At 59.2% G+C, this 20,545-nt stretch overlaps 6 protein-coding genes across 6 annotated transcripts; all 6 read left to right on the forward strand.

The window, feature by feature from the left end:
* Positions 1-47: 47 nt before the first annotated feature.
* Positions 48-719, forward strand: LMJF_35_0750 (putative proteasome activator protein pa26; the record flags this gene model as incomplete). The annotated part of the gene is made up of 1 exon (XM_003722422.1): positions 48-719. The coding sequence occupies one exon, from the start codon at positions 48-50 to the stop codon at positions 717-719; it is 672 nt and encodes a 223-aa protein (XP_003722470.1).
* A 1,894-nt stretch (positions 720-2,613) lies between these two features.
* On the forward strand, positions 2,614-4,059 carry LMJF_35_0760 (conserved CBS domain protein; the record flags this gene model as incomplete). Its single annotated transcript, XM_003722423.1, has 1 exon — positions 2,614-4,059. The coding sequence occupies one exon, from the start codon at positions 2,614-2,616 to the stop codon at positions 4,057-4,059; it is 1,446 nt and encodes a 481-aa protein (XP_003722471.1).
* Positions 4,060-6,376: 2,317 nt separating this feature from the next.
* Positions 6,377-7,771, forward strand: LMJF_35_0770 (putative rRNA dimethyltransferase; the record flags this gene model as incomplete). Its single annotated transcript, XM_003722424.1, has 1 exon — positions 6,377-7,771. One exon carries the CDS (start codon positions 6,377-6,379, stop codon positions 7,769-7,771), a length of 1,395 nt encoding a protein of 464 aa, XP_003722472.1.
* Positions 7,772-9,590: 1,819 nt separating this feature from the next.
* LMJF_35_0780 (hypothetical protein) lies at positions 9,591-11,930 on the forward strand (the record flags this gene model as incomplete). The annotated part of the gene is made up of 1 exon (XM_003722425.1): positions 9,591-11,930. The coding sequence occupies one exon, from the start codon at positions 9,591-9,593 to the stop codon at positions 11,928-11,930; it is 2,340 nt and encodes a 779-aa protein (XP_003722473.1).
* Positions 11,931-12,753: 823 nt separating this feature from the next.
* On the forward strand, positions 12,754-14,313 carry LMJF_35_0790 (putative actin-like protein; the record flags this gene model as incomplete). Its single annotated transcript, XM_003722426.1, has 1 exon — positions 12,754-14,313. One exon carries the CDS (start codon positions 12,754-12,756, stop codon positions 14,311-14,313), a length of 1,560 nt encoding a protein of 519 aa, XP_003722474.1.
* A 2,943-nt stretch (positions 14,314-17,256) lies between these two features.
* LMJF_35_0800 (hypothetical protein) lies at positions 17,257-20,304 on the forward strand (the record flags this gene model as incomplete). Its single annotated transcript, XM_003722427.1, has 1 exon — positions 17,257-20,304. The coding sequence occupies one exon, from the start codon at positions 17,257-17,259 to the stop codon at positions 20,302-20,304; it is 3,048 nt and encodes a 1,015-aa protein (XP_003722475.1).
* Positions 20,305-20,545: the final 241 nt, after the last annotated feature.

A 20,545-nucleotide genomic window follows, 5' to 3' on the forward strand; every position in this document is an offset into this window, starting at 1 on the left:
CCCCTCTTCCTTTGCGCGTACTAAAGATGCCACCGAAGCGTGGTGCTATGGCGCAGGCAATCCGCGATGCCTTCACTGAGGAGGCAAGTTTGACCGTGGTGGAAGAGTGGTCCTCAAAGGTGGTGAGTGACCTCGAGGCGCGCGCCACGAACGCACACCACGCACGCCAGGGAGTGTTGGTGAAACCCTACACGGCCGACGCCGCGGAAACGGTGCCGGTCACCATCGTGGCATCGCTTCGTGAATTCCAGGGGCAGCTGTACGACATCTACCGCGCCGCCGAGACGATCCGCACCGTCATCGCGTGCCGAATTCCTGAGCTAAAGGCGGAGGACAACCTCGGCGTCGAGGTGCAGATGACCGTCTTGAAAATGATCGACTCGCTGGAAGGGAAGCTGCTCGGTAGCTCCAGTGGCGACAAGGAAGGCGGTGCGCCAGGTGTGGCGGGCATGTACGCGGCACGCGAGTACCTTGCCGCGCGGGGGTCTGTGGAAGACAAAGTACTCGGCAAGGTCAGCGACGACGACAAAAAGACAAAGTCCGCTGCACCATCGGTGCTGATGGAGCTTCAGCAGATTGATGCGGATGCGCTGCTGAAGCTAGAGCTCAGCGCCACGCAGATCTCGACGCAGATCCGCTCCTTCATCAACGCTTACGCAGTCAACTGGAAGAAGCTAATCCAGCCGCGCACCAACGCATCGGAGAAGAGCATCAGCTAGGTGCTGTATCAGTGACGGAAAAGAGGCGCCCTCAAGCTGCGGAGGGACACAATGGCGTCGGGAGCATCTCATGAGTGCCCTCCATCTTGTACAAGTGCGGGCAGCCCGCACAAGGACGATGTTGGATTTCCGCTGTAGCGGTGCCAGGGTCGAGCCTACTGTACATCCGCACCTCCCCCTCTCCCTTCCTTTGCCCTCTCGTCCTCGTCATGGATACTAGTGGTTGTCACCCACACGTCTTGTTGTTCCTCATTTGAATTGTTGTACGATTTTTTTGTTGAGGAGGGGATAAAAGGGGGCTTCCCCTTTCCTGTTTATTATCTAGTGCATGTGTGTGTGTGTGTGTGTGTGTGTATGATGGCGGTGGCGGTGGGGAGTACGTCGTCAGCCCTGCTAGTGTCCACTTGCCCTTTGTTCTCCACCCCCTCTTCAGCCACAGCTCCTCGCCTTGTACCCCACTCGTATCCCATGCGTTGCCGGGTCTCTCGAGACATTTATTAATCAGTTTGCGGGGTTGACGCTGCAGTGGTCCGCCTCCTCTTTCTAGTTTTCATTTCGTTGCTCGTCCCTGACGATGCCGACCACCTCAGTGCGTGATAGCAGGACCTAGCTACTCACACTCTTTGTTGGGAAGCCATGAGCCTGCACAGCCTGCCCTCGGGTGACAGCTGCAGGCTCTTGGTGCCGGCAGGACAGGCCTGGGCTGGCGCCGTGCGGAAGAGACTTGTGTCCATGACCACGTTCGGACCAGCTCACTACGGATCGTGTCGGCGATGTGCTGATGCCGAGTGCTGCCCGTGGCCTGGCCTACGCTGTATGCAGTAGAACTGCAGTTGGCCGAACGACGCCAAACGGTGTTGGGTGGCCCGGCTCCTTTACACAGCCGTAGCGCACCAGAGGGGTAGGTGAGCTGTGATTGCATGCGTATACTTGCTGGAATGTTCCTGGTAGAGTGACACGTTGAAGAGAAAAAAGAAGCGATCTCCGTTGACAAAAAGGGGGTTTAGCGGAATGTGTGCGTGTGCATGTATCTGCTTCTCCATGTGCAGCGGAGCGCAGCTGTTTGTCTCGCTCTCGACCCCTCTTTAGCGGCGACGGCGTCGCTTCTTGCGCGCGCACACGTGAAGGTGTCCCCGCCGCATCGACAACGCACGCCTGCCGCAAAAAAACTTACGAGGACGAAACGCAACGAAAAACAGGGATGGCTCAACCCAGGATGGATCTTTGTATCCGCCTCCATCTCATCGTTCGCTCAGAGCGCTGTCCTCAAATGGCATGGTGCAGAGAAGAAGACCGTCATCCATGCGCTCCATGATTCACCGAGTTCAGCCGTCATGATAACCATTACCCGAATCCCTTTTCTTATCACTCCCTACGTGGTCACGCCGCACGCATACACGGCCCCGCGCGCATATCGCATCCCGCATCTCCGTCCTAACTGCCACATAGTTTGTCCGCGTGCACTTTTCTGTTTTCCCCACTTTTTTTTGGAGCTCCGTGAGGCGTACGTCTCGGTCGCCTCCTCCTAACTGCGTGTCCCCTCGTTGCGATTGTACACTTGCATTGCTTACTCTCTGTTGCCCCCTCCCCCTCACTTTTACCCCCACCCCTCTCTGTCAGAGCAACAGCGCGCTGCTGGTTACCTTAGCTTTGTTTTGTTGTGTTTTTAGGGGGTGTATGTACCTGTGTGCGCCCCGGAACGCCATCTCCCCTTCTCCTCCTTTTTTTCACGACGTTCTGCCGTCTCATCCCATACGCCCACGTCTCGCGGGTCCCTCTCTCTCACGCTGTCCTCTATCATTTCTTGCTTTTGTTTCTTTCCGCTCACCCTTCTCCGTTCAACTAGCACTCGTGGCCCCCTCCCCCTCCCCCTCTTACCCACCCACGCGTAATTATGTCTGCGTCTGAGGTTCAGCACTCCTACTACCCCGCGAGTGCGGCGCACACGAGCTATCAAGCCGGCTCCTCTCTCCTCGAGGCCGGATACAGGCCCACAGATGAGGAGTGCGCCACCCTCGCGGCACCAATTGCCAGCTTCCTGCGCAACTGTAGCTGCTACGACATGCTCGGTGTGTCAACGCAGGTCGTGGTCCTCGACGTGCAGGCGCCGCTGTCGGTCGCCTTCATCGCCGCCCAGGAGACACGCATTCAGAGCTGCGTCCTATGGGACCCGCGCAAGCGGCAGTACATCGGCGTGCTCACCTCCACCGACTACATTTGCATTCTCATGTACTGCCAGGCACACCCGAAAGAGGCAGACGCGGTGGCTCTGTGGACGATAGAGCACTGGCAAGAGGTGAGGGCGGCGCAGGGGCTCGGGCGGCCGAAGGAGAAGCTTGGTGCGCCGCCAGGGCCAAAGAGCAGTATCGTCACGTGCAAGACAGACACCTCGCTGCACGACTGCCTGCAGATGATGCGGGAGCACTGCGTCCGCCGCATCATTGCCCTAGCGGAGAAAGAGGGCGAAGACTTCAGCCTCGTTGCCATGATGGACGTGGAACAGATTGTCGAGTATCTTGGCGTGATGTTCTTTCATATTGAGAAGGCGGGTGGTTCGATTGGCCGGACCGGCGGCGGCGCGAACAGCAGCACGGGCGACGCAGCAGGTGACGGCGCTGGCGGTGCTGGTGCCCCTCACCGCACAAACTTGACAATATCCACCGCGACAAACAGGACCAACGTCGCCGGCGACAGCGACTTATCCTCACTGCAGCACAACAACAGTCACCAGCTCAGGTCAAACGATTTCGACGAGTACGACGACGACCCACAAGGCGTCTTTGCTCTTGGCGAGGCCTATGTGCTGCCCCCTTACGTCGCGTCTATCATCACCCAGGCAGAGGCTGCCGGAGCGAGCGGGTCTGGTGGCGTTGGCATCGCTTCTGACGTGCGTGTCGGCCCTTATAGCTCTATCTTCGATGTCCCGTTCATGTATGTGCCACAAGTCGGTGCGCATCGCCGGAAGCCCATCTTTGCAACGATGGAGCAGAAGCTGAGCGAGGCGCTGACGCTCATGCTGGACCACAACACGGAGAGCATCGCCGTTTGCTCTCCGAAGGAAGGTGTCATCATCGACGTTGTCAGTCGCAGCGACTTGCTGCGGATGGAAAACCAGGGCGTGTACGACACGCAGCTGACGGTGCGGGAGGCGCTGGCGAGCAAGATTAGCGACCACATCTTTGTCTTCTACGAGAAAGATACGCTGCGGGAAATCTTCTCCCACTTTGTGCGGCGCCGCGTCAAGGAGCTCTTCATGGTGGACCCGGACACAGGGCGGTTGCTGGGGCAGTTGAACGTGGCAGAGTTTGTGTATTTTCTGGTCTTCGGTGTCAGCGATTAGGCGTTGCCTGTACGCCTTCCCTCCCTCACATCGGCACGAAATGCATAAAGCAGCTGTGACACTGGCCATGCTGGCTGCAGCCGAAGAGAGAGGGAGAGGGTCGAAGGGAGGAGGCAAATGATAGGATGGCCATCGGCGTGCTTTAGCGATTTAAGACAAGCGTGCGGTTGCCTAGCCATGGCGCTGGTGTATTTGCGTATGTTCATATGTGTGGCGAGGGTGTGAAGGGCTGCTGCTGCTGCTTTACGTTATTCGCCTCCGTATGACGAGCTTTGCTTGGCAATTTCGATTTTTGTATATCTTCGCTGTTGTTCTTCTCGTTCGTTGTGCATTTGTTATACCGCGTTGCCGTGGTTGCCGCGCTGTATCGGAGTGGGACAAGGGGAGGGGAGAGTAGAAGCAAGGAGAGGGAGAGGGGCAGAGAGTGGTGCAGGTGCAAAACAAAGAGATGATACAGCGATGACACCCCCCCCCCTTTTCTACCCACTCTGTGTGTGTGTGTGTGTGTTTGTGTTCTCCCCCCCCCTCTTATCTTGTTCTCTGCACATATGCTTCACTTCTCTTTCCGTGATCAATGTGTTTTTCTTCGTTGTTCTTATTCTCTGTGTGTGTATGTGCATGTGAATGTGTGCCACGTGCGCACCCCAACTGCCTCAAGGAAGTGGCACGCATCTGAGAATTGCACGCTGATAGCTGCGGAGCCACATCCACGAATTCGGGTTTTTCTTTCGTTACATATTCGCTCTGTTGTCCTGTGCGGCGTCTGCATGCGTATTCGTTGCACAGAGTGGTTAGTGCTGACAGCATCTCTGCATACAGATGTGTCCCTGGTCGCCATTCGTGAAAAAAAAGGGCACTTCTTTGAAAGGTCGCCTCCCACCCCCTTCCCCTCCCCCCTCCTCTTCTCTCACTCGCTTTGCCTTTCTTTTTATATGTGTGTGCGCCATCAGCTCGTGTGCCGCCTCGCTCGTATTATCCTCGTCTGTTCGCTCAATAGAGAAGAAGCGTAATTCACAGAAAGACGCGTCTTGTGTCGCCAACGGGGGCCTCTACGACCAAGCACGACACACACGCACACGCGCGCGCGGGGAACACACATGCATCCCTCATCGTGAGCGAGGCTCTGCCATTTGCATGTTTTCACCCACTCGTAACCTGCGTGGTCGACTTGCTTGCAGGCCTTTCCTCAACGTCACCCCGCACAAGACCTGGCATTCCTATGCAAGGCACCTCCGCCGTCAGCACCCCTTCAATATAAGCTGCTCGGATGCCACCCATTGATGACGGGGAACACCTCACCATTGCACCTCAGCGTGCACCACCCCACTCCGTGGAGACGCCAAGCGGCCTCTCCACCCCTTCTATTCCTCCCAAATGCCGAAACACCTCTGGTGGTGACAAGGTCGAGTGCCTACGGCCTAAAGGAGGAGGGAGGCCAGTGCGATTCATTGCTGCTGATGTGGGCCGGTCAGGTCCTGGACGGGGATACGTCAGAGCGACCTTCGACCGTGCACACGCTTGTGCCATCGATGGGACAAATAAAGTGTCAGCCTGACTCGAACGCATCTCACCCGGCCCTCGCACTGCCTGCCGGTGTGGGGAGCCTGAGTGTTTTCACTCCGAGGGGATGCACGAGGTGGCGGCTGGCATGACGGGAATGGCTGTGAGGAACGGCCTGCAGAGCGGATGCTGGGTAGAGGGTGTGAAGCAGGGGCCGTGCTCGGATGATTGAGTCGGCGCATTGCTGTAGCGCGTGTCTACCGCCGCTTCGTGCCACGCGGCGCGGGGTTTGTGACAGGCCGGCGGTAGAGTGGAGTTCGACCTCACGTTGTGTGTGGCAGAGAAGCAGGAACGTTGAAAACAGAGGCAATGCGCGTGTGCGCCGCCTCACACTCCCCTTCTTCACCGCCATCGATTTGCCCCCTCCCTCCCCGTGTGCCCACTGCCCTCTTCATCTTTCATTCCGCTTTCTCTATTCCGTGCACCGTACACAACAGCCCCCCCCCTCCGGCACACACGCACACGCACCTTCACCCATCTCTCTCACCCCCCCCCGCGTCGATCTGTGCTTGCACTGTTCTCAACGGCTGCGATGTGGTGTGCACTCGCGCGGGGCCAACCGCACTGGTCGTGGGAACTGCCCCTCTCCGCGAGCAAGCGAAGATTCGGCGCGGGGCTGGTCTCCGCGTCTCCACGGCTGTGTCGCTCCCGCGTTGAGGCGCGATGGAGCAAGGCAGCAGCGCAACAGCAGCGGACATCATGGCGCCCCTCGGCGACAAAGCGCCCCACCACTACATACAATATCAGCGCTTCTGTAATGCACGGCGCCTCGGGTTCGTCGTTGTTGCCGCAGGCAGCGGCGCCAGTTGCGCTACCCCCGCTGCGCTGCCCGGGCGGACCGCGCGTCAAGGCAGAGGGCATCAAGCAACTGTACAAAGTACCGCACGCCGGGTTCCTTGCCAAGTACGACCAGCGCTTCATGTTAAACCTCAAACTCACTCATCAACTCGTCAGCTATCTTAGTCGCACAACACTCACGACGCCGGACAAGGTGCTGGTGGAGCTGGGACCCGGCGTCGGGTCACTCACACGGAGTCTGCTGACGCGGCCTTGCGTCGGCGTCCTCGGAATCGAAGTAGACGAGCGCTTCAACCCGCACCTGGAGCAGATCCGCAACTACACAAACAATAAGTTCCAATGGGTGACGGCCGACGTGCTCAAGGTGGACGAGCTGGAGCTGCTGAAATCGGCCTTCCCGCATTTTGTGAAGGCCAACATACGGCGTCCACCCAGTCCTGGACAGGAGACTTGGGCGGCCAACTCGGCAGCCGACCCCGCTGCAAGCAGTGGATCGCAGAGAGTCACCTTCACTGACGACGCCGGCGAGAACGACGCGGATGGGTGCGAGGGTGCACCGTTACGCTCGGCTCAACGTGAACGGCTACTGCGTCAGCGCCGCGCGCGGCAGCCCTACCAACACAGTGACGACACCCACTGCAGAGGCGCTGAAGGAGCGGCAGACCCGGAAACAGCGGCGTCACCTAACGCTGCTTTCGATGTGACAAATCACAGGTGGTCCAACGGGAATGCGAAAGTCGAGGTGATTGCAAACCTGCCCTTCGAGATCATAACCGAGCTGCTGATGCGCTACGCAGCAGACTGTTCGCAGCATCGCGGGCTCTTTGCCTTTGGTCGGGTGCCGATACACGTCTTCACCCAGCGCGAGGTGGCCGAGCGCATTCTGGCACCGGCTGGGTCTGTGCAGTTCAGCCGCCTTTCTGTCCTCTGCCAGTGCTTCTTTCACGTTCGCCTCAAGCAGACGTTTGTAGACCAGACTTACTACCCGCGCACAGAGGTGGAGGGCGCAATGCTGACGCTGGAGCCGCGTTCCGTGCCACTCGCACACGGTCTCAGTGCGTCCTCCCTGATTCACTTTACCAACCTGCTCATGAAGCCGGGACTGCGCGCCGCCACTGTGCACAAGTCGCTCTCCCGATTTGCACCTGCCGAGTTGGTGCAGTACATGCTGCAGGAGCTGCGGATGGACGGCGCAATGACAGTGCTGGACTTGTCTGTGGTTGAGGTCACCCGCTTGGCTTGTCTGTGGCAGCAGTTTGTGACCATGTCGCAACAGCAACCACCGCAGGAGGGCGACGGTGCCGAGGCAGAAGCTGGAAGCCTCAACGCCGGATCCCCAAGTGGCGCCGTGTAGTGGTCCGGCTTTGTGGGCCACTGGATCTACGCCCCGCCAGCTCTCGGTAACGAAGCGAAGTAGCGGAGGAAAGAGACGGGGCACGGACGTTGTGTGTACGAAGGCGTGGAACTCGCATCGACGAATGCGTGCCGGCGACTCTGTCCCTCATCTCCTCCTCGCGTGATGGTTGAACGCTGAGCAACAGCACCGTCGTCGTCGTCATCGTAATTTTGTTGTAATTCTGCTGTCGTTGTCTTCGCGTTCTCATTTCGTTTCGGGAAGGGAAGGAGCAGGCTCGTTGGTGTCGCTCTTTCTCGAGGAACGCGCACCTATGCGCGTGGAGGTCGACTCGCCTGCGTGCATTTTCTCGTCTGCAGCAGCGACAAGGACAGGGTCGCGATGTTGGTTGCTGGTGAGCACCACGCGCGTGAGAAGCGTGTTCGCTTCCCCGAGACTCACACGCGTGCGTCCATGTTCCGGCAGTGCACGTGTTTCCCGTTCCCTCTTGGTCAGGGGCTGTCCTCCCTCCCTTCCTCCTAAGGCCGGACCAGGCAAGACTCGATAGGCCGAAGAATGGGTGTGAAAGAGAGAGGCTTCGCACACGCACACACACACACACACATGTCGCAAGCGGCCATGCACAGGCTAAGCAGGCACATGTGATGTATGTGGAATGCAGCTTCTTATCCGTGGACGGACATGAACGTGTTGCGCACACGCAGCTTCCTCCTTCGCCTTCGCCCGCGCCGCTTCCTGTTTCCCGGAGCAGAGGTGGCAAGGGACCTGTCCAGGTTGCCGTTCGAGTATACTATCGCACAGCACGCGTGTGACACGTGGTCTAGGAAGTCATTATCATCCCTCATGCTCCGCTCTCCTGCAGCACCTTTTCCCCGCGGATGCTAAAGCACTGGAGTTCTTCTGGTGTGTGATTGACATAGCTCTGCTTCAAGTCTTTCATCACCAGCGGGATAAGTCAGGCATGTATTCGCGCTTGTGTGTGTGTGTGCGTGTGTATGTGTGTATGCATCTCTTCACAGATAACAGTGCAAGACCGATAGCCTGCGAGAAGGCAGCCATCACACGGCATGCACGCTGATACTCACGCAGTCAGGCTTCTACTGCTAGAGTGCCACCGCACCCCGCAACATGCGTTGAAGGAGTGCGTCGACGGTGTGGAAGGGGCTTTTCGACCGGGTCAATCGAGTCGGTGGCACGGGGCCCGCGTACACACCTCCTGTTTTTTTTTGCGTTGCGTGAATAGATGCAGTTGCGATTCTCTCCCTCTCTCTCCCCCTGCCTTACTCTCCCCCACACCTGACACGCATACATATATGTACACGCCTGCACATGACGTGTGTGTGTGTGTGTGTGTGTGTGTGTGTGTGTGTGTCTACGTGTCTACCAAGGCTGTGAGACGATGGCTCACACAAGAGACTCCACAAAAGAACGAGCGAGGTATCCACGGAGAGGTGCGTGGCAACAGTAACCCCGCAAACACGCAAAAGAAGACGTAGCCACTTGCTTGTGCGCTCTGTCCAGCTGCTCCTCAACACACCGCCGCGATACGCATTTCTGCTACACCGGTTTTGTTTTCCACTATGTACCATAGAGTGCGATAGCCTCTTCTTATCCCCTTCATTGTGTGCACGGGTCTCTCGCCTCCTGGCGACCCCACCCTGCCATCCGCGGCGTCACTGTAGCTGATGTGGATAACTTCAACAGTGTGTTATTTTTTTCGTGGTTTGTATTCATTCTCTTTTCCGAGTGCCTCACTCCTCCTTCAACCTGGTCTAGTGCTGCTTACGTGTGTGTGTGTGTAGCGTAGCTCCCGCCCATCATGTCCTATGCTCAGCAACACTTTAATCGTTTACAGCTGCGCTACCATGAGGTGGTGCAGCCACCTCATGGTTTTTATGCTGCATCGGCGGCAGTGCATAACAGTCGCACCCCGGTGCGGCTGCGGGACGTGGTGATCGGCACACACAACCAGGAGCCGCTCCCACGCGGTGGCAGTGGCGACCCCGCGTCCGATGCGCATGACAGCTATATGGCATGCTACCCGCACCCGCATTCGATCATTGGCGCGAGTGCCGCCGCAGCATGGTGTGAAACAACACCAAGCGTCAGCGGTGCAGGAGTGCCTCGACAGGTCTTCCAACTGCTGCAGCACAACCCCAAGCACGCTTCCCCGCCGCGACTCAAAGCTAGCCAAAAGCGGTTTACCTCTCCTCATTCGTCTGTCACGACATCGGAGACAGCGGCGGGACAGCCGCCAGTGCGCCTCTCTCCGCCTCCTCGAGTGCTAGAGGAGACAGTCGACAAGCGATGCCGTCCCAGTGCGCCAGGTCATGCTGGTGTGCCGCACGACTCGCTTGCGACCAAGCTCCATGGAAGTCGACCGCTCTCTGCTGACGCTCATCGCCGCCCCGGTGATCGGGCGGAGCACTCAAAGGGCAACTCACTTTCTACCGGTGGGCTCTCTGCGGCCCGACTTTCCACCTCGCAGTTATCTGCCTCAGCGACATTCGCCGCGCGTCTGAGCAACATCATCGAGACGCGGCAGCAAATCGAGCTGTTGATGCAGAGGCAGCGGCAAGACGAAGAAGAACTGATTCACGCCATTGCGCATATTGACGCGCAGTCGCTAGGCCGCTCGCACCCGCGGCAGTCGCCGCACCCCGGCACCATGCTCACCGACTCGGTGCTCTCGCCTTGGCGACAGCAGCAGCAGCAGCAGCAGGACGCGGTGGATCGTCCGTCTTATGAGCAAGTCCTCATCGAGCGCGCCGCAGTCTTCGCCGCGCTGCGACGGTTCAAAGAGAAGGGCAACATCATTGTTCACAAGCTCTACAACACCGTAAAGGCGCAGCAGGAGCAGGTGCTGGAGCTTGTCGCCACTGTGGAGGCCTTGAAGAAGGCGAACAAGCGGTTCAAGGATGCCCTCAGCAACGGAGGTGGTGCCGCTGGTGGCAGCCTCGGCAGCGGTGCAGGCGCAGCAGCGACGGCGGGGGGCGTCACACGACTGCCCGACACCGTCGCTGAGCTGCAAGAGAAGGTCATCACGCAGCGGCGCGTCATTGAGCAAATGGACCAACTCATGCAGAATGCAGACCGCATGCTGTTGGCGATGCGCGCGCGCGTCGAGGCCGCGGAGCAGCGAGCCAGCGGTGCGTCGGCAGAACGCCGGCGGCTTCCGCCGCTGCCGCTCACCCCCGGCAGTGGGACGTCCAACGCTAGCACCCCTCGCCAGGCACCGGTCGGGGGAGACGGCGATGCCGCCACCGTCTCGGCGCAGCAGCAGCAGTTTCTGTTGGGCCGCATTGCTCAGCTGTGGCAGGCACTGAAGCAGGAGCAGGCGCAGCGCCTTCACTTGGAGGAGGTCTACGGCGCCACCTCTGAGGAGACGGCACGCAATGTAGCACTGCTGGAAGAGCGCCTGCAGCGTGTGCAGAACACGCGAGGAGTGATGTACAACAGCAGCGGCAGCGCCACGAACGCCGCAGCAGTTCAAATGGAATTGCATACTTTGCTGGAAGAGGGCGGGCACGGTAGTGGTGTCTCGGTGGCTGAAGAAATTCGCCGCAAGAATAAGGAGCAGCGTACCATGTTGCCGGCCTCGTCACGCTCGCCCTCGTCCACGCTCGCTCGCACCCTCTTCACGGCCGTGAGCGTCGGGGACGCGGCCGCGGCGGAGGATTACAAAGCCGAGAAGGAAGATGATGCGAAGCAAGCGCCCGACGGGTCGAAACGGCAGCCGTCCAGCGAGCCGGCGGCGGCACAGAACGCGCGGCAACGGCGCGCCTACCTAGGTGGTCCTTGGAGCGCTGCAGACAGCACTAGCGTCGACCTGGCGGCTGAAGAGCAGGACCTTCAGCTCGGCATTCCAGTGCCGGACGCCTCCCACCTTCGAGACTCGACCTCCCGCTCGTTCCATTCCTGCTCCTCCGGCGCGAGTCGGCGTCTTGTGGGCTTTCTGCCTGCAAAAGCTGCGGATGTCATGAGTTGCACCGTGGACAGTGCCAGTGATGGGGCGAATGACAATGACGAGGGCCACGTCGCGGTGGTGAGGAGCGGCTCGAACGCGCGGGGCCGCGCGGCTGTCATTGCGACGGCAAACCCAATGGCGATCCACTCGTCCTCCTCGCCGCTGCCGGACACGATCCCTTCGGTAGGATGATCAGCTGTGTGGCAGCAGCGCTTGAGCAAGCGCCTGGTGGATCTGGACAAGGCCAAGGCAGATATGGTAGTGTTGCCGCGATGTACCGCTTCAAAAAGCGACAGATGCCGTTAACTGCACGCGCATGTATGACAAGTCGCTTATTCGTGTGTCTGTGTGTGTTCTCCATTTCGACGAGAAGCTACCCTCAGGTCTTGGACAAGGCGACCCTGATGTGTTGCGGCGACGGCGGTTCGGCAGTGCGCGAGGTGCGTGTATTTGGAGCACGAGTGCACAAGTGCTCCTTGCGCAGCTATTCTTTTTCCTCTCTCCGAGGCGTGATGTCCTCTACTGTCTGCGCCTGTGAAAGCATGTGTCTCTCCTCGTACTTCAATCGTGGTGGGGATCGGAGCGCAGTCATCGCGGAGCAGCGGCAGATGCGCGCAAAGAAACGCAACGGCCATGAATGGCGACCACCGCCATCACCTGCGTGATCGTGTGCGTCCTCCCCGTGACCTTGCGCAGACGCGCACCATGCAAAGGAGCCATTCTGCAGTGTGGTCGAGTCGGCGCCCGTGGAGAATACGCTAGTTGTTATCTGCATGCAGCTGTCTCTCCCTCTCTCACACCTCTCTCCTCTTCCGGTTGTGTTTCTTCGTTCTCCACATCGTATCCACGTACTGGGCGGTTGGCTATGCGTGCATCCAACTCCGTTTTTTCATTATTCCTCTACGCCACCTGAGAGCTGAGAAACCGCTCTGTCGAGTCGCCATGCGCTTGGCACCCGCTCCTCTTCATCCATTCCTTTTCTCTCTGCGTACCGCCGTCGCGAAGAAAGCCGGAGATGCAGTCACAGCAGCACCACTACACCGCATCCCCCACAGCGTCCCCGGCGCTTAGCCGAGCAGGCGTCTCCTCGACGCCGGTGCTCATTCTTGACTTGGGCAGCCGCACCATCAAGTCAGGCCTGCACACCGCGACAACGCCGCACCTCACACCCGCCCTTGTCGGCACCCCAAAATACCCGCGCTGCCTACCACAGGTATCGTCGTCGTTCAATCAGAGTAGCAGCATCAGCACCAGCTGTTTTGTGGTTGGAAGCGACGCTGCTTCTCGGCGCGGCGTACTGCGGCTCAGTCGGCCCATACAGCATGGAGGGGTCATCATGGACTGGGTCGGTACGCGCCCTCTGTTGCGGCAGAGCATTCAGAACGCTCTGGTCCCTCCGTCGTCGTCTCTGGCGGTGCGACAGCCATTGGAGGAGGGCGAAGATGTCATCTACTCACTGGTCGAGAGCCCCTATGCGTCTCGACCGCAGCGGGCCAGGTTGGCGGAACTCCTCTTCGAAGGCCCCGACCAGGAAGCTGTCATGAGCGACAGCGGTAAGCAGCAACGCGTGGGTCCTCGTGCGGCCGGTGTTTTCTGCGGCGTAGGGCCGCTGCTTGCCCTGTATGCCACTGGGCAAACAACTGGTGTCGTCGTCGACGTCGGCGACGGCGCTGTGAGCACTGCAGCGGCGGCCGACGGCTATGTTCTGCCTCAGTGCCTCCAGCGAGAGGCGGACGGTGCAACGGGGGCAGCCGTTACGTCGTACTTGACGCGCTTGCTGTACCAAAGCGGCGTACTCGGCCCAGCAGCGGCGACGGCAGCTTTCAGGCGATCAGCGCCGCCATCGCTCTTGGGCTCCGCGACAAACCACTTGAGTAGCGGTGCTGGCGCCGGCACCCAGCAAGAACGCGAGCTAGTTTACGCGCTCAAGGAGGCGTGCTGTAGCGTGTCTGCCACGCCGCTCTTCTCTACCAAATCCTCTCTCGCCGCGGCAGACGCCAGCACCGCTGCCACGCCGTCTCTTGCCGAGCTCAACTCTGCGCTGATTGCCGCTGCTCAGCGCACGCAACATAGCGGGCCTGGCGGCAGCGGTGCAGCTCACGCCAGCACCCCGTTCTCGCACCCCTTCACGCTCCCCGATGGCAGCTTTCTCGAAGTCGGCGGCGCGGAAGCCGCGCAAGCGTCGGAGGTGCTCTTCTACCCAGCCCTTATGGGGAGTGAGGGCCGCGGCGTGGTTGACGTGGTGCTGGACGCGGTGGCCGCCGCTCCTGCGGAACTGCAGCCGCAGCTGCTTGGAAACGTTGTCGTAACGGGTGGTGTGACTTGCAGCGCTGGATTCGGGTACCGCTTCTTCAACGAGATGCAGCAGCGTATTCGCGGGTGTGCTGCGTCGTCCACCAACGGCTCCTCGAATCAGCGCATCTGCGTGTCCGCCCCGGAACAGCGCGCTTACGCGGCGTGGATGGGCGCCAGCTACGTGGCGCAGATATCGTCGTTTGCGAGCAGCATGGTCGTAACGCGCGCGGCCTACGAAGAAGAGGGTGAAGCAGCTCTGGCAAGGAGAGTGTTGACGTAGACACGGTCATGACGATTGCGACTTCTATGTGAGGGCCATGTGCATCAACTCACGATGAGTGCAAGCATACGAATTCATTGCGTACAAATACCAAAAGAAAGGAGGAACTGACTTGGCGTGTGTTTTTCCCTTCTGTGCTCGTGTGTGTGCGTCCGCCTCTTAACCTCCTCTCTCTCTCTCCACCCCCTCCCTCAAGCGCCCTGATCCAAGGCGACTCGTGAGCCCACATGTCACTTCTCCTATCGCGTATGCTCGCTCCCTCACCGCCGAACTCCTCGTATTTTTTTCTTCCGCCCTCTCCTCATTTCTCTGTTGCCTTTCTTCTGCGCTCGTAACAAGAGGGAGTCAGCCCTTTGTGCGTGTTGTCGGCTTTCCTGTCGTTGTTCCCTTACGTCCACTCCCCCCCCCAGTCGTTTCTTTCTGATGCCATTGGGGGAGGTTGTGGCTCCGCCGTCGCACCGCAGTCACCCATCATACATACGCACACAGACCTCCTCCCTCCCCGCGCAAGCACACCGCATACCTCCATCAGTCAGTGCACTCATCTACCAGCCACTCGCTCTATTTCTGCACGCATCATATGCACAACGCAAACGGGAATACCTACTTTGCCCTCTAGTCGTTTGTGGCGCTGCACCCTTGCTCCCTTCCCTTTGTTGTCGTTTCCTCGTCGGGTGTGCCTCCGGCTCTATCCGTCCTCTCCATCGCTTGCCTCTCTCGCTCTCACCTCGCTACAGCGTTAGACGCTCCCTACCTCCTCCAGGTCGTGCAGCCTCGCACTTGCGTCTCGGACTCGCACAGGCGGTGGTGCAGCAAAGCTCCCCCGCGTAGAGGAGGACGCGCATCACTCACCTTTTCTTTTTTCCTGTTCTCGTTGTGTTTTGTTGTTTGTTTGCTCACCAAAAGAACCAAAAAGCGAACAAAACAAAGGCCTGTGGGTGACTGTACGTGTGTGTGTGTGTGCGTGTGCGTGTGTGTGCGCGTGTGTGCGCGTACGTCTACTGCGCCCGTCCCGTGGAAAATCGGACGTCTCGTCATTATCGCCTCTCTCTTTCTCTGCCCCGTTTCTACCAACGCATTCGCACGAGTGACTTATACACTAGAAAAAAACACTGTAGCGAATTTTTGTTTCCCTTTCCCTCCCCTTCCCCCATCACTCTTCACCGCCCCCCCCCTTCCCCTCCTCCTCTCTCTCTCTCTCCCCGTCTCTTGCGCACCACTCCCCTCGTAGGGGACAACCACATCCTTTTCGCCCTCTCCGTTGTTGATCGTCTCTATCACGCGTTTGCTCCTTGCTCCGGTGCTTTTCATCGTTTCGAGAGGGAGATACCTGTGCCAGTCGCAACGTGGTAGGCTAACAGCCGGTCACTTCCCTCCGGCGCCACGCCTTCATCGCACTTTTCTTTCGTTTTCTCGTTATCTATCTGCTGCATGGTGCCGTTTATGGTTGCCTCTGTGCTCTCCCTCTGTGTATGCCTTCCCATTCGTACAAATTTGTACACATGCGCATGCGTTTAGCGCCTTCTCCTGTCCCGCAGTCTGCCCTCCTCCTCCCCCTCCCCCTCCTCCTCCCCCTCCCCCTCCCCCTCTTCCCCCTCCTCCTCCTCCTCCTCCCTCCCCCGACGCTTCTGTGGTGCCTCTTTGCCTTTGTTTTCCCTCCATAAATACGGAAAGAAAAAAATTGAGGCAGAGAAACAGCACCAACAAACAACAACACATACACACGCAACGTAATAATCTCGGAAACAAGCCCTAGCTTTCCTCGTCATCATCACCAAACTGGTCTTTCCCTGCTTGGTTATCTTGTCTCGCTTGATCGTTTTTTTTTCCTGCTCTCCTCCTCTTCGCGTGAGTGTGCGTGTCTTGGTTTCGCTTCTACCCTCTGAAGACTAGTTGCTGATCTTGCTTGTTTGGCTCTTGGTGACTGTGTTGGTGGCGGTGCGCACAGCACGTCGTGCGATTGAAGGTGTATTTACGGTGTTGCACGCATGTGTGTCTGTGTGTCCTCGTCCCTTCTCTTTCTTCCCCTCCCGCACACACGTACACGCCTCCGCTTCGTCCGCTCTATTCCTTCCCACCAAGCGTAAATACCACAAAAAAATTGCATCATTTATTAGAGGCGCGTACGAGACGCCTCAACAAACAACCTGTTGTTCTGCCGGCTACTCCAATTGAACCTCTTTTCCTTTCTTCCCCTTCCCCTTCATTCTTCAATAGCCCCGTCTCTCTTTCTCTCTCTCTCTTTCTCGTTCTCTCTCCTTCACCTCTATACCTCTTGCTGTGGTGGGTGTGGGTGTGGGTGTGGGTGTACACTGGGGGGGTTTCCTCGCTTTGCTTGCCTGTTTCGTTCCGCCTTTTTTATGCTCAGTCCTGCACTCTTGTGAAGGGAGCGTGTTGTTTTTTTTTTGTTTTTCTTTTTCGTTTTATGGTGACCCCTCCCTCCCTCCCTCTCTCCCTCCCTCCCTTTCTTTCTTTTATTAGTAGTTCCTTGCTTCCGTCGTGGCAGCGGCGTTCGCATTTTTGTTTTCCTTCGAATACCTCGGAAACGAAAAGTTAACAACAACAAAACAAAAAGAAAACGAAACGGGCCAGGAGAGGGAGCAGGAAGAAAGTGCGTAGAGTGTGCTTCTAGAGACTTGTAGATTTCACCCGTTCCTTTGGTGTGCGTTATTTGGCGCGTGGGTGTTTTCCAGTCTCTCTCGCGCTCTTTCCATTTTGACCACTTCCGCCTCATCACGATTTGTTTTTGTTGTTCTGCTTTGTTGTCCTACCCCTCAGCAACGGCATAGTGGACGGTGCTCGTGAAACATTTGGGCAGTGTGCGCGCCCCGGTGTTTGTGTCCTCGACGTTCCCTGAGCCGTGTACTCACGAGCTCACCTGGGCCTAACTTGCCCCCTCTTCCTTGTGTTGCCTCTCGCATCGCTCACGCGCGTGCATGAGTCATGGCGTATGCTTACACAGACCCAACATCCATCAACTACATCCTGCAACGTGCACACACTGAGCTGCGGCGTGGCGAGAATCAGCACTACCGCTCCACTGAGGCTCAGTACACGAATCATGTAAAAGAACTGCTTGGCAACTTGGAGCGCTACCTCGAAACGTGTGGCGTGCGGCTCCCCACTCAAGTGCAGGAGGGCGCGGAGATTACTGCTACCGCGGAGGCAGCTGGTGAGACGGAAAGTGAGCGAACGCCGTTTTCGGCACCACCACGCGGTCGTTTGGTGGCAACTCAGCGCGTAAACCAAGGCCGCCGCCTCAGCAGCGGGTCTGCGTTCGCGTCCGTGACGGTCGGCAGTGCAAAGTGCGACAGCAACGCCGTGAACCGGCACGAGGAGGCAAGCAACAATATCAGTGTTTACTCAAGTGGGCCAGTCCGCAGCGGGTGGGGAAAGCTGGCAACCCCATGCGAGGCGCAGCGTGGCAGCGGCGCGGCGAACGCGTGCCATGTCGCGAGCAGTTGCCCCGTAGCGGCGGCGACGTCGACTCTTCACGGTATTTTTCTGAAGCACGACCAGGTAAATGCGATGTCTGACTCTTCCTCTTCGCCGCTCGGGGCCGCCTACCAGCAGCACATCGCGCCAGACAATAGGTGCGTGCGTGCGGTCACCAGCGAAAGTGAGGCGAGTATCCTATACAAATCACAGCAAGCGACCACGGCGCATGCTGCGTACTCGTCCTCTTCGTCATCCGTGGCCGTCGACGCTGGGGCTGACGCCAACGCGGAAGGCAGCACCACCTCTCTTCTGCACAGCGGTGATGCCGCTGGCGTGGACAGCTGCAGTGTGGACAGTGGCAGTGCCCCCATCGTGGCCATCATCGACTCTGGGTGCGGCGGCGGTAACAGCACGAGGAGCAGGGGGCGCGGCGAGAGTGTGGCAATGAGGTCGCCCCCCGCACCGCCGCAGCTGCCGGACCACTACACAGGGGAGGGCGCACGCGGCGGCCTCTACGCATCAGGCGACAGTTTCAGTCGCAGCACCAGCACCCACCTTATGGTTTTGAACGCGATTGCCTCTGCATCCTGTGTTTCCGATGCAGATGCGGGTGCCGCTTGCACCGCTGCCGCCCATGACCGCTGGGGTGAGTTCGGTACCTTCGTGCAGTCCATCACAGAGAGCCGCCAGAACAGCAATCTGGCGTCGCTCAGGAGCGCAGCCGCGGCGGGATGTCCGCTGCCGGATGGCGTCAACGGCGCTCCGGTTGCCCCTCTCCCTGCCCCGATGCGAAATGCGGAAAACGGCAGCAGTGGAGCAGTGTCGGCCCCGCTTGCCGTGGTAGCGCCGCCACCTGGTGTCGACCCCATGGTTGGCTTGCAGCTCCCTTCCTTGCCCAGCACCGGCACCTCCATGACGACCCCTCCCGCGCCTGTCTCGTCTGCCGCTGCAGGCAGGCAAGTGCAGCCGTCGCCGCTGCACTCGAGTGGCGCCAAAATCACCACCTCTTCTCTGACACTGCAGGTGGCGCACGGAGCCGGCAGCAGCGCGGTGCGTGCGTTGGCCGCGGCAGGCGTCGCAGCGGAAGCGGGTGGCAGCAGCGAGATGCCAAACGCGGAGCTTGATAAACCGCTGTCACCTTCATTTGGTATCTTGAGCTCCCCTCCTCTAATCGCCCCAGTGCCGCAGTTCGAGTGCATTCCCTGTCCGCCGCTGCACTCAGGACCTGGTCGGCCAGCCTATTTTACCGCTGTAGTCGCCCCCATGCAGCGCGTGGCGTCTGAGCCGCTTGCCAGTCATCGCCTCTGTGGCGGTGGCGGTGACGGCACAGATTCAATTGTGCACCACCAACAAGCGCAGCGCGGCCCAGTTCCGCCGCACCCCGGAACCTCAGCTGACGCGGTCGCAGCGACAGCGGCGACGGCAACGACCGCGTCGACGAGGAATCCGGAGAAGGCACAGCTGATGTGCCGCTTACGAGAGGTGCTGGAGCGCTCCGTCTTTGGGAAATCATCGGTCCAACCGCCTGCGGTGCCATCCGCGGTTGCTGCGGGACGGCGGTCATCCTTGTCCGACAACGCTGCGAGCGGCGTAGGAGAGAATCAAGAGAAACACTCTGCAGCCGGCAGCACCAGGGTGCCCGTGTCATCACTTGTGCCTTCGCCCCAGTCGCTGCGGCAGAACCAGCAGATGCCAGGCTATCCTACACCGTTGCCGAGCACAACAAAGACAGACGACACCCCTGGCGGGTCAGCAAACGCGCAGCGTAGTGACAGCCCGTCTGAGCTCAAGGACGGCGACAAACGCGGAGATGGGACTGGCGGTGTGGCATGGGACGACTCGTGGGATTTCCTTCGGCTCGCCACTGCCGCGATCTCAGAGTTCCCGCACACCACGTCAAGCAAAGACATCGTCAGCGAAGCAGCCACTTCTCACAGCGTGCCGCGCGGGACTGTGCGTCCCAAGGACGCCGGCGGCGACGAGGACAGGGGCAGCATGGGCCCTCCCAGGTGTGATCACGCGCCGAAGGAGGGGTGCCGCGCTCACGGATATGTCGGCAGCAGCAACAAAGCCGCTACCATGAACGCAGCAAGGCCACCTGGTGGCCTCAGTGTCTGTCGCAGGTGGGACATGGGTAGCTGTGCGACGGCGAACAACACCTCCTCCCGTGCATATGCGAAAGAGATGGTAGCGGCATCGCTCGTCGCCAACGCGCAGCAGTACCGACCTTCATTGCCTGTTCCCATGTTGTGGATGCGACCTGCACGCAGCCCGCCAGGCATCGCGTTGCAGGGCGCCTCGGTGTCCGATGGATACCGAACAGGACTCACGAAAAGCAACGTGGACAACTTCAGCCGAGCTGAAGAAGAAGTACCGCGAGCGCGCCAGAGGCACTCGGCAGGGGGAAAGAGGGTTCTAGGTGATGAACAGCAGCCATCGCAGGACGATGACGGAGAGAGGCAGTCCTTCTCGACCAACCTCTCCCCAGCACACGCGGAGAAGCAGCAGCTGATGCAGCGGCTGCGCATGGTTCTCAGCCGTCATGGTGAGTGAGCTCTGACGAAGAGGTGAACGCCCTTGCAGCAGCTGAAGAGGCCAGCCGGGACCACCACCACCCCACACGCATCTCTTACACTCCAATGCACCCACACAGGCACAGGTGGAACCACGTACGTGCGTGCGCGCAACGGTCTTTCTTTTTCGTTACATCCTCTCTCTCCCTCTCTGTCTTTCCTTTTTCTTTTTCTCTTGTCTAGCTCTGCCATATCGCTGTTGCAAGCAGCGCCTGTTTAGC

The sequence above is a fragment of the Leishmania major genome, chromosome 35 (genome assembly GCF_000002725.2).
Source record: "Leishmania major strain Friedlin complete genome, chromosome 35".
NCBI lineage: Eukaryota > Euglenozoa > Kinetoplastea > Trypanosomatida > Trypanosomatidae > Leishmania > Leishmania major.